General features: G+C 37.1%; 1 protein-coding gene across 1 annotated transcript in view; it reads right to left on the bottom strand.

The window, feature by feature from the left end:
- Positions 1-12,771, bottom strand: part of MIPOL1 (mirror-image polydactyly 1) — a 304,146-nt gene that overhangs the window by 215,010 nt on the left and 76,365 nt on the right. Inside the window, exons 4-5 of the mRNA XM_010588600.3 lie at positions 2,076-2,307; positions 324-456 (exon numbers count right to left, since the gene is read on the bottom strand). Of these exons, the coding sequence (XP_010586902.1) occupies positions 324-456; positions 2,076-2,307 (365 nt within the window). The remainder of the gene's footprint in view (positions 1-323; positions 457-2,075; positions 2,308-12,771) is intronic.

The following is a 12,771-nucleotide window of genomic DNA, read 5'->3' as shown; positions in this document are numbered from 1 at the left end:
TTTTTTTGAGGTGCCTACCCAAGGCACCATAGATTTATGAAGAAGGAAGTGGTATCAGAGGCCAGCAAGGCAGAAAACCAAATTGTTTTTCATAGCTAATCCTTCAACTGAACCATACCCTGACAGACCAACTGGCAGTGACATAAAGCTATCGTTAAGTCTTTAAAAAAAAAAACGCTGTTGCCATTGAGTTGATTCCAACTCATACTGACCCAGTAGCTTAAAGTACACGATAAAACTGAGTTATGATAGGCAACAAAGCAAATTTAGCAGGTCAACAGCTAAAAATGTACTGTACAATTATCAGACTTTCCATATTTTACCTTTTTATTGCTTGCTCTGAGAATGTCCAATTCTTTTAGAAGAGATGCTATTGTTTTCTCTTTGTTTAAGTCTGAAATAACTTGACAAGGAATCATACATTCACAATCCAAATCATTTTTATGTTCTATAGTCCTACAAATAGAGAAAACTATTAAACAACATATACATACAATTTCTACTATATAAAAATTTTATACATCAAATGGGAGAAATTTATTTTTCACAATAAATATGTAAAGTTACCTAATTCTAAATTTCTCCTGTTATGTATAGTTAAGAAGATATGGATAAAAAGAATAAATATATTAATTTCACAAAGAGACAACTAATCTATAAACAGAGAGCTATATTCACGGGAAGCATTCAGTGACGCTATGGGGAGACTCCAGTTCAGTACACTGAAAAAAGAATTCAGTTTCAGGGGCTGTGAATATTAACTCCGTTTCTACTTATAGTTTGGGCTCTAGACATGTTTCTTTTTTTTTTTTTAAATGGGAACAATAATGAGGATTTTTTCAATTTGCTTGGCAGATTATAATATTTTCCTTATTAAATTCAAACATTAAAAATGAAAACCTATTCTTGTAACACCCAAGGGTAAATTAAAACAAAAATTGTTTTTGACATTTTGTATGCTATTTGAGAACAGTACCATCTTATTTTTTATCATCTTGTTAGCAAGTAATATAAGGGAAGGTAAGGAAAAGAGGTTTTTTTTTTTTTTTTGAAGGCATCATATTAAATTTGTAGGCCTAGGTTAATCTCAAAGTTACTAAGATTAATAAGGCAGCAAGGCCTGGGAGAGTCAGTGCAGCTCTACCTACCATGTACATCTTCTGTTGCAGTTACGCTAGATGTTACATACCTTGGCCTTCGCCCAAGCTCTATTATTTATTTTTCCAACCTGGTGATAAAATGTTTATGCCTTCTTCTTTCATCTCTGCCTCTATGCTACAAAATTTACTCCAATCTGCAGCTCAGTAAAAACCTAACTGCAAAGTGGTGGGAACATATTAATATATATATACTTCAGGATTTTTATATTAATTAAAAATAGATGAATAAAGAGCTGAATAATTTGAAAGCAAATAAAAATAGTTCTTATGCAAAACTCTGTTAAGGGCATTCTATAGAATATGACTTTGAACTGAAAATATAATTATATTAACTACTTACTGAGATTTTTTATATTTGGTATTTTCAAAGCACATGACTAATTATCAAAGTACCTTAATCCCATAGGTAAAAGTGCCAAGTGTCACAAACTCAAATCCCTTTGTGGGATAGGTAGGTAAGGTAAACAGGTAAAAGCTACGGAATGTAAAGTAACAAGGAAAACGAAAGAGCACCAGGTCCTTCTAAAAGCATCCAAATTAAAAAAGAAAATTTGTGCTAACCAAAATTGAAACACATCTTTGACTTAATTTGTCCTGGGGATGCCAATTTTTAAACTGATGAATAATATCACTTTTATATCAATCTAGAAGTAATTTGCACATCCATAATGAAAGGTCACAGAAAATAATAGTCAATGAGAAATTAATAAAATCTCACAGAGTTCATTCAAACTCACTTTGTGCTTCTCACTCACCTACCTAAACTCATTATAGCAATGTAATGGAAACAGTAGGAAACTCTGGCAAGTTCCTCAAATTCTAATAAGTTAATGATATGTCAAATTCAGCCCACACCAAAAGAAATTCAAAACCAAGATAATGTTCTCCCAACTCTCACTTTCCGCTAGTACTCACTTGGACTTTTCAGTAGTGCAGGAAGCTGTCTCATCATCTGAACAAGGACCAAGGACCTGAAAATTCCTTGATCTCTGCCCTGGCAGTTCTGTGTCTTCATATGTGGTTTCACCAACTAAGTCATCAGATTTCTGATGCATACTTTCCACAGAATTCATAGTCAGCTGCTCATCCGGCTCTGTACTTTTATTTTTCCCTTTGGTCTCTTGTTTAAGATAATTATGTGCTGTATCTGTATGCAAAAAAAAAAAAAAAAAGATATGAAGCCATAGCATATTAAATCAATCAAATGAATATTTTGTGGAAATAAACGCTCTTATACCTTTAAACACGTACTTACTAGTCTTGCTCCTACTGCAATCAGATAAGCATGTAGAGTTTTGGGTTTTGCCATTGATATTACCAATTCTACAGCCAACAGATACTTAAGACAGTGGCTCACAACCTGAGCTACACGTTAGAATAACTTAGAGAATTTTAAAAAATACCCAGACCACACCTATCTTAATTAGATAAAAATCTCCTGAAGTGGGATCCAGTCAGTAATTTTAAGTTCTCCAGATGATTCCAGTATACAAACAAGGTTGGGAACCATTGATTTAGAGGGTTTTTTCCTCCCATAGATTACTTCTCTTTCTAGATTTTCTTCAGAATAGAATGCAAACGATAAGTTAATGACTATAGAAGTGATAACGTGCATGTGACCATCTGGGTTAGAATTCCAGTTTTGCCAAGCTGTGTTACCTTGGGCAAGTTACTTAACCTATCCATGACTCAGTTTCTTATTTGGAAAATGAGAATATAATAGCACTTACTTCCTTGAGTTGTTGCCAAGGATTGAGTTAATACATGTAAAATACTTGCCCCAGTATCTGTCACACATGCAAAGTCCGTGGCCTAGTGTATGACACAACAAATGTTAGCTACTATTTTTGTAATTATCGTTGTCATATTTTAATGGGTATAATGAGAATTATTTCTAACCTTTATTTTATCAGACATGTATTAGACATCAAAGACTCTATTTCAATAATGCAAGGTTAACTCATAAAAATCATTTTAAGCTACTAATAGTAAATAAGCCATTTCAAAGCATTAGTACATACTTAATGTTACACTGAAGTTTTTGGGAGAAAATCACACTCATATACACACACCAAACTCTTGCTGGTATGTCAGATCAACAGACACAAATACTGACTTTAACTAGGACTTTATTATTTTCAGCTGAAATCGTTTTTAAACTTTAAAGAGCAGATGAACCTCACCTGGTTGTTGGGGATGGCTTCTCCAATCTGCTAAACTTAAAATCCTTTTGAGGCAGAATGAAGAAAGTAGTTACAGAATAAAATGAAGCGACACTTCTAAATAAGGTACCAAACAAAGTACACATTCTTTAATGAGAAATTCTTTGGTTGAATATAAGCTTGGGTTAGGTGTCCCCAAAACCAAGCCCCATTCCGATTAATAGCAACCCTTAGGACAGAGTAGAACTGCCCCTCAGGGTTCTCAAGACCGTAAATCATTAAGGAACCAGACTGCCACATCTTCTTCCTGCAGAGCAGCTGCTGGATTTGAACTGCCAACCTCTTCATCAACAGCCAAGTGCTTAACCACTGCACCAGCAGGGGTACTTGGAAATAAGTATACAAAAAAAAAAAAAAAACTATGGCCGTCGAGTCAATTCCAACTCAGAGAAACTCTACAGGACAGAGTAGAACTGCCCCATAGGGTTTCCAGTGGGCCACTAGTGGATTCAAACTTTTGGTTAGCGTCCATAGCTTTTAACCACTGTGCCATCAAGCCTCCAGGTATAGGTAAAGTCAGTGTTCAACTCTAAGTCCTGGACATTATTCTTTCTGGTGACTGGAAGCTAGATTAGAAATCACTTGCTTTTGGTAAATAATTCTTGATTTCATTTTGTTTAAGGGACAGAGAAAATGTGCTATTAACTATGTACTGAAAGGTATTAAGACCTTTTAACATTATATTCAGTTTTGACTTGATTTAATCTTTAACAATTGTAGGTACAGAAATATCACTTGTTAATCCATGACATTTCAGAATTCTTACTTGGTTTACTTTAGATGTTCAGCATGCTATTTTTCTAGAATAGGCTGGCACTACTAAATAAAACCAAAAAACCAAATCCATTGCTGCTGAATCGATTCTTACTTGTAGTGACCCTACTTACTGGACAGACTAGAACTGCCCCATAGGATTTCCAAGGCTGTAAATTTTTAAGGAAGCACACTGCCACATCTTTCTCCCATGGAGTGGCTCTTGGGTTCAAACTGCTAACCTTTCAGTTAGCAGCTGAGCACTTGACCACTACGCAACCAGGGCTCCTTGTATTAGTAAACACCAAAACAACCGGTTGCCATTCGATTCTGATTCCGATTCATGGCAACTCTATAGGACAAAGAGAGTTGCCCCATAGGGTTTCCAAAGACAGGCTGGTGGATTCGAAACTACAGACCTTTTGGTTAGCAGTCAAGCTCTTAATCACTATTTATTAGTAAATATTGTTGTTCCTTAGGTGCCATCGAGTTGGGTCCAACTCATAGCAACCCTATGCACAACAGAATGAAACACTGCCTGGTCCTGCACCATCCTCACAATTGTTGCTATGCTGAGCCCACTATTGCAGCCACTGTGTCAATCCATCTCATTGAGGGTCTTCCTCTTATTCGCTGACCCTCTGCTTTACCAAGCATGTCCCTCACCAGGACTGATCCCTCCTGACAACATGTCCAAAGTATGTGAGACAGTCTCGCCATCCTTGCTTCCAAGAAGCACTCTGGTTGTACTTCTTCCAAGATAGATTTGTTCATTCTTTTGGCAGTCCATGGTACATTCAATATTCTTCACCAGCACAATTCAAAGGCCTCACTTCTTGGGTCTTCCTTATTCATTGTCCAGCTTTCGCATGCATATGAGGCAAATGAAAACCCCATGGCTTCAGTCGGGCGCACCTTAGTCCTCAGGTGACATCTTTGCTTTTCAACACTTTAAAGAGATCTCTTGCAGCAGATTTGCCCAATGCCATGTGTCTCTTGATTTCTTGACTGCTGCTTCCATAGCTGTTGATTGCAGATCCAAGTAAAATGAAATCCTTGAGAACCTCAATCTTTTCTCCAGTTATTATAATGTTGCTTATCGGCCCGGCTGTGAGGATTTTTGTTCTTTATGTTGAGGCGTAATCCATACTGAAGGCCGTGGTGTTCGACCTTCAGTAAGTGCTTCAAGTCCTCTTCACTTTCAGCAAGCAAGGTTGTGTCATCTGCATAATGCAGGTTGTTAATGAATCTTCCTCCAATCCTCATGCTGTATTGTTCTTCATATAGTCCTGCTTCTAGGATTATTTGCTCAGCATACAGATTAAATAGGTATGGTGAAAGGATACAACCCTGACACACACCTTTCCTGACTTCAAACCATGCAGTATGCCCTTGTTCTGTTCGAACAACTGCATCCTGATCCATGTACAGATTCCTCATGAGCACAATTAAGTGTTCCAGAATTCCCATTCTCCACAATGTTATCCAAAATTTGTTATGATACACACAGACGAATGTCTCAGCATAGTCAAAAAAACACAAGTAAACATCATTCTGGTATTCTCTGCTTTCAGCCGGGATCCATCTGACAATAGCAATGCTATCCCTGGTTCCATGTGTTCTTCTGAATCCAGCTTGAATTTCAGGCAGCTCCCTGTCAAAATACTGCTGCAGCCGCTTTTGAATGATCTTCTGCAAAATGTTGCTGTGTGTGATATTAATGACATTTTTCAATAATTTCTGCATTCGGTGGGATCACCTTTCTTGGGAACAGGCATAAATATGGATCTCTTCCAGTTGATTAGCCGGGTAGCTAGCTGTCTTCCAAACTTCTTGGCATAGATGAGTGAGAGCTTCCAGCACTGCATCCGTTTGTTGAAACATCTCAGTTGGTACTGTCAATTCCTGGAGACTTGTTTTTCGCTGATGCCTTCAGTGCAGCTCAGACTTCTTCCTTCAGTACCACTGGTTCCTGATCATGTTACCTCTTGAAATGGCTGGACATCGACCAACTCTTTTTGGTATAGTGATTCTGTGTATTCCTTCCATCCTCTTTTGACACTTCCTGTGTCGTTTAATATTTTCCCCATAGAATCCTTCACTATTGCAACTCAAGGCTTGAATTTTTTCTTCAGTTCTTTCAGCTCGAGGCTTAAATTTTTTCTTCAGTTCTTTCCCTTTTGGTTTTCTATCTCCAGGTCTTTGCACATGTCATCATAATACTCTACTTTGTCTTTTTGAGCCACCCTTTGAAATCTTCTGTTCAGCTCTTTTACTTCATCATTTTTTCCTTTTGCTTTAGCTACTCAATGCTAAAGAGCAAGTTTCAGAGTCTCTTCTGATATCCATCTAGGTCTTTTCTTTCTCTCGAGTCTTTTTAATGACCTCTTGCTTTCTTCATGCATGATGTCCTTGATGTCATTCCACAACTTGTCTGGTCTTTGGTCATTAGTGTTCAACACATCAAATTTATTCTTGAGATGGTCTCTAAATTCAGGTGGGATATACTCAAGGTCATACTTTGGCTCTTGTGGACTTGTTCTAATTTTCTTCAGTTTTAACCTGAACTTGCATATGAGTAACTGATGGTCTGATCCACGGTCGGCCCATGGCCTTGTTCTGACTGATGATATTGAGCTTTTCCACCGTCTCTTTACACAGTTGTAGTCGATTTGATTCCTGTGGATTCCATCTGGCAAGGTCCATGTGTATAGTCGCCATTTATGTTGGTGAAAAAGGGCATTTGCAACGAAGAAGTCACTGGTCTTGCAAAATTCAATCATGTGATCTGCAGCATGGTTTCTATCACCAAGGCCATATTTTCCAACTACCGATGCTTCTTCATTTCCAACTTTCTCATTCCAATCACCAGTAATTATCAGTGCATCCTCACTGCATGTTTGATCAACTTCAGACTGCAGAAGTTGATAAAAATTTTCGATGTCTTCATCTTTGGCCTTAGTGGGTTGGTGCGTAAATTTGAACAACAGTCGTATTAACTGGTCTTCCTTGTACGTGTACGGTTATTATTCTATCACCAACAGCACTATATTTCAGGACAGATCTTGAAATGTTCTTTTTGACGATGAATGCGATGCCATTCCTCTTCAAGTAGTCATTCCTGGCATAGTACAGCATATGATTGTTCAATTTAAAATGACCGATACCAGTCCATTTCAGCTCACTAACGCCTAGGATATCAATGTTTATGCATTCCATTTCATTTCTGATGACTTCCAGGTTTCCTAGATTCACATTTCATATATTCCAGATTCTGATTATTAGTGGATGCTTGCAGCTGTTTCTTCTCATTTTGAGTCATGCCATATCAGCAAATGAAGGTCCTGAAAGCTTGACTTCATCCACATCATTAAGGTCAACTCTACTTTGAGGAGACAGCTTTCCCCTAGTCGTTTTGTGAGTGCCTTCCTACCTGGGGGGGGGGGGGGGGTCAGCTTCCAGCACTGTATTAGACAATGTTTCGCTGCTATTCATAAGGTTTTCACTGGCTATTTTTTTGCAGAAGTAGACTGCCGGGTCCTTCCTCCTAGTCTGTCTTAGTCTGGAAGCTCAGCTCAAACCTGTCTGCCATGGGGGACCGTGCTGGTATTTGAATACCAGTGGCATAGTTTCCAGCATCACAGCAACACACAAGCTCCCACAGTACAAACAAACTGACAGACACGTGGGGGTATAAATAAAAAAATAGGACCCCCAAAATCTGAATGAGGGTATTTTATAAGTGAACATGAAGGGATACCTCTTTATCATTAATAGACCATGCTTTCCAACACTAAGAATATAAGTATTCAAATGAAAGAAAAGCAATATCAAAACAACAAATTTGCCCCCAGGAACATGGAAAAACCACTGTCAAGGCCTACACTATGGATGTTCGAGGAATGAATATGTGTCATCTCAGGAAAGGACGATCCATGGAGGACTATCAGCTATAAAAGCCTGCAAGTATCCACAACATCATCACACCAAATACTTCAGACTCTTTAACCTGAGACTAAATTTAGCATTATCTATGGTTTGTGCCTTGTTTTTAACCTCTGTATTTCTTAGACAAGATCATCCTTCTCCTTTCAGCTTTTTGTTCCTAACTCCTGGTGTTTACTTCACCCAATCCCTGATATCTACACTTACTGTTTATTTGTTTCACAGTTCTCTTTCTTATTTCAGTTTTCACCCAACATCAAATTTTGTAATCCCTTCACTTCTTGGTAAATCATGGCCATTTCACCCGTGACTGCTATCTTCTCCAAACTCTTAGAGCAGATGTGAGAGCCTTCTGGTAAGAGGACTGCTTGCTGATCCTTTCTGGATCTTAGTAATTATAACACCATGAAGTATTATTAAAATAAACCCAGCAAGTTCTGACATGCTTCTAAATTCATCATGTTTAATATTTTTAAAGACTCTGTACTCTGTGTGATTTGGCTCTGATTATATCTAAATGTTTCTAATCTTGCTCTATAGTAAAAGTTTCTAGATTCCTAATAAGGTGTTCACCAGACATTTGGAGCCTCCTGTGCAGACCTATTTTTTTTTTATGCAGACCAGAATATCCATACTTGTGTGAAAATTTAATTGTACTTTAGTGTAAACAAGGTCTATTCATAACATTTTACTTTTTTTTTTTCCTAACCAATGAGGACAAATGCTAATCTAACATTTTTTCAAATTAAACTATTTTGGCAAATATGATTTCAGCAATTTATTGCTTCAATCTTCTGAATGCTCTCAATGCTTTTCCACTCTGTGCTATCCTCTATCAGAATCCAATCATTTGTATAAAAAGTCTGACTCCTCTAATTAATTTACTACCTTAATATTCATTTATGGAGAATCTACAGCGTGATATGCCCTATGAAAGAGCCTGAGAAGACAAAAGACAAGTCTTTTTCCTCAGGGATCCTATAATACGGCAAGGATGGCAAACATGTCTAAGGATTTGAATACAATGTAATTTGGCTATGCTAGGGCTATAAAGACCAAATACACAATATGCTAGGCATACTGACACTCAACTGGAAGACTGAAAAGACTTCACAATATCACTTGTTCCAAAAAAGGACAAGCAAAAATATACAAAGTAGTGAATTGCCAAATAGTTTGAATTGGGTGAAGAAGCCCAGGGTCCAGTGGTTAAGTGCTCAGCTGCTATCCAAAAGGTTGGCAGTCTGAACCCACTAGCTGCTCTGTGGAGAAAGATGTGGCAGTCTGCTTCCATAAAGATTACAGTCTTGGAAACCCTATGGGGCAATTCTACTCTGCCAACAGGGTTGCTATGAGTTGGAATCGACTCAATGGCTGTGAAATTTGGTTTTGGTTGGGTTGAGTGAAGTAAAGAAAAAATTGACTACACGAAGAGAAGAACAGAGAGGGGTACAGAAGAGAAGGAAAAGATTTAAGAACAAAGAGACATTTCTTGTATTAAGACGGCAAGATGGTTATAGTTAGGGAGTGTAACTTTCTGAAATGAGCAACAGCTAAAGGCAGCCCAACATGTGGTTATCTAGGAATGGGCTGATGGAATAGACTGATGATGAAGGTACTTGCAGAGCAGAAAATCAAGGAATTTGGGTGCTGAAACTGTTATCCTTGCTTTATTATTCACTGTCTCCATATTTATCTACACATATATAAATTCTAAAACATTTGAGGCATGATGCATCTTTGACTTTTCAGTCAAATTTTAAGATACTGCTCCATCATATTGCATTTTGCCAAAGTTTCACTTGCTTTATTCAAAGTCCGTCTTATATTCAATTTCTGAATTAGTGCCTTCTCCAACCAAGCGAAGAGGATGGCATTTAGTGACTCTAAACCCGTTTTCATTTATTTTCCCTAACCGCTCCAGACCAGTAGAAAGATCTTTATGAGGTGATTATAGGATGAAGCTACTGGAAGCTTTAGCTAAGCTGTTTGTATTGCCCCATCACTTAAAAAAAATTCATCTAGAAATACAAACACATAAGTCAATAAAATGCCACAAAAAGTGAGGAGTTGCAAACGGTTAATGTGCTTGCCTAAAAACTGAAAGGTTGAAGGTTCAAGTCCACCCAAAGGTACCTCAGAAGAAAATGGCTAGCAATCTACTTCTGAAAAATCAGTAATTGAAAACCCTATGGAGTATAGTTCTACTCTGACACACCTGCAGCTGCCATGTGTTGGAGTGGACTCGATGACAAGTGGGGTCAGAACGGAGGTGGGGAGCTCAAGCTGGGGTAATACTTGGTGATCTTTTCCAAACTGTGAAACCACTAACCCTGCCCTGAGATTCTAATAAACAATAACCTAATGAATGAGAACCTGACAGCAAACGGTTTGCTTTATTTTTTTTATGGGTCTGTTTAGCACACTACTCATTTAAAAACCAAATAATAGGATTAATGTTAAACAAAAAGTCAGATTCTCATTTGTGATTCAAACACTTACCTCTAGACAGATGAAAGTTTAAAACCATTCTATTCTCTCTCTGTACTATGGTTTGAAGTGGGGACTTTAAAACCTTTTTTAGTAATCTGCCTCAGTGTTTAATTAAAAACACTTCACTGTTTTATCACATGACTGACTGAATTCCCTCCATACTACTTAAACTCATTTCTCCATGTGGACTTAGAGAATAAATTATCAGTCTCTTCTGAATTCCTAAGTCTATGAAGTCTAACTTTCTTTTCTCAACGTTAAACAATGGGAGAATTTTTTATGATAATTATCAACCCCCTTATTTACTTTATTTGCTCTTCTGTGGACACACTGTTTCATTTGGACTTAAGAATTCAACCACTTCAAACCAAAGATATTTTTCAAATTTCGCTGTTACTAGCTAATGCTATCATGCTATCACTGCTGTGTAAACTTATCCTGTGATCTTTTGAAAGTAATGTTATAGAAAACTGTACTTTTACACAAATAATGCATGCCTTCTCCATTTGTTTGCCAACCACGCCCTCCACCCCACCCCACCCCACCCCCAGGTATTTTCATAAGTGCCGCTACGGCAATTTTTTTTTTTTTTTTTACATATTTCTATCTAAAAAAAATTAGCACAGTGCTATTATAATACCTTGTGTGAGGAGGGCGTGTTTGGCAAGCAAATGTAGGTGTGCGTTATTTGCATAAAAATATGGTACTATTAGGTATTACTCTAAAATGCCTCTTACTGTTATTGCTAAAAAAAAAAAACTAACTGTTATTGCCAGAGATGATTTATTCACTTGGGCAAACTGAGATTTAGAGGAATTTTTTTTTTTTTTTTATCTTAATACTAAATACATGTGCCTAGGCCAGGTACATTATGTGCTTTGAAAACTGTATCTCAGTCACTATCCTGTTTCCAATGGATCATTTTGATGATCTAACAAATCCTCTCCTTACTGCTTGAGGTGTCAGTATTGTAAACTCTCAATGTCAGCGCTGCTGTTATACTCTCAATTCCTTAGTCTATAAAATTAACAATATTATAATACCATTTCCTATCCCCAAAAAGAAAGCTTTGAAACCTTCTTTCAGTTCAATTCTCCGGGCAATTGTATTAATGATGTATAATATAGCCAGTGAAATTGATGCTACCCAAGAAATCATGACTCATGGCCAAAAATAACTGTTACTTCCTTTCGCAACTTCTATACAAAGGTGAGGCGATAGCTAGAATCAAACAGGGATTCTTAGAAGCTGGGAAATTCTGCTCTGCCTGGCTTTGTAAATAGTTTGTGACAACTGGTATCTGTGTAAACGGATTTGACGGTCGGGGGGGTGGTCAATACTGTTTACAGAGCTGTATCTTCAGAGTGGTTGAGCTAGAATTGTCTCTAGGGATCATACTGGAGTTACTCAGAATAGCAACATCCCAGCTACCTGAGAGCTGAGGGATAGAAAAGAAAAAGGGATAGAAAACTACAGGCAAGTATATTCAATAAGTGGCTCTTCTACCTTTAAGATGCAGGTGCTACTTAGGGGTATTTACATCCAAAGTGAACCATAATGGAGCAAATTTGTTAATGTGTTGACACTTGCTAACATAATTGGTCACTACTTTAAACTTTTATTTTCTTTAGGTAAGGTTATTACTTATACCTTAGCATCGGATTTTACAAATATAAAACCAAAAGCCTCATGTTTATGGCTTTTTTCTTTTCTATACTGTCTGTCACATTATATAAGGGCATAAAAATGTTATAACATGCTCTTTTGCTATTAAAGAGTATAAATTTGATGTGAAAATGAATTATAATAGTACCACATTTTAATTAAAAGATGTCATTTCTCAGTGGTTAAGGGTGTTTTTTAATCACTAGTTTCAAAGTAATGAGAACAATATCAACTGTTTTTCCAATTCCTTAACTAAGTTAAATATAGGTCATCTACCTACCTACCTCCCTGTGTATATAACCACTATCTCCTTTACTAAATATTTCTGATTATTTCCTTATTTGTGGGGGAGAGGGTTAGTTTCTTACATAGATGCATATCATGTGTGATTTTTCCCCAAAATAGAAAAGAAAAACACATAAGGAATTTTTGCCACATCACTACTGTTCTACCTAATATGAGTGTATAAAATAGAAAAATTTAGACCTGCAAAGCAGAACTACAGGGCATGGATGGGTTTTGAAGCCTGACTA

Source organism: Loxodonta africana, chromosome 10, assembly GCF_030014295.1.
Source record: "Loxodonta africana isolate mLoxAfr1 chromosome 10, mLoxAfr1.hap2, whole genome shotgun sequence".
Classification (NCBI taxonomy): Eukaryota; Metazoa; Chordata; class Mammalia; order Proboscidea; family Elephantidae; genus Loxodonta; species Loxodonta africana.
The sequence above is the reverse complement of the archived record's forward strand: the minus strand, read 5'-3'. Positions and strand labels throughout refer to the sequence as shown.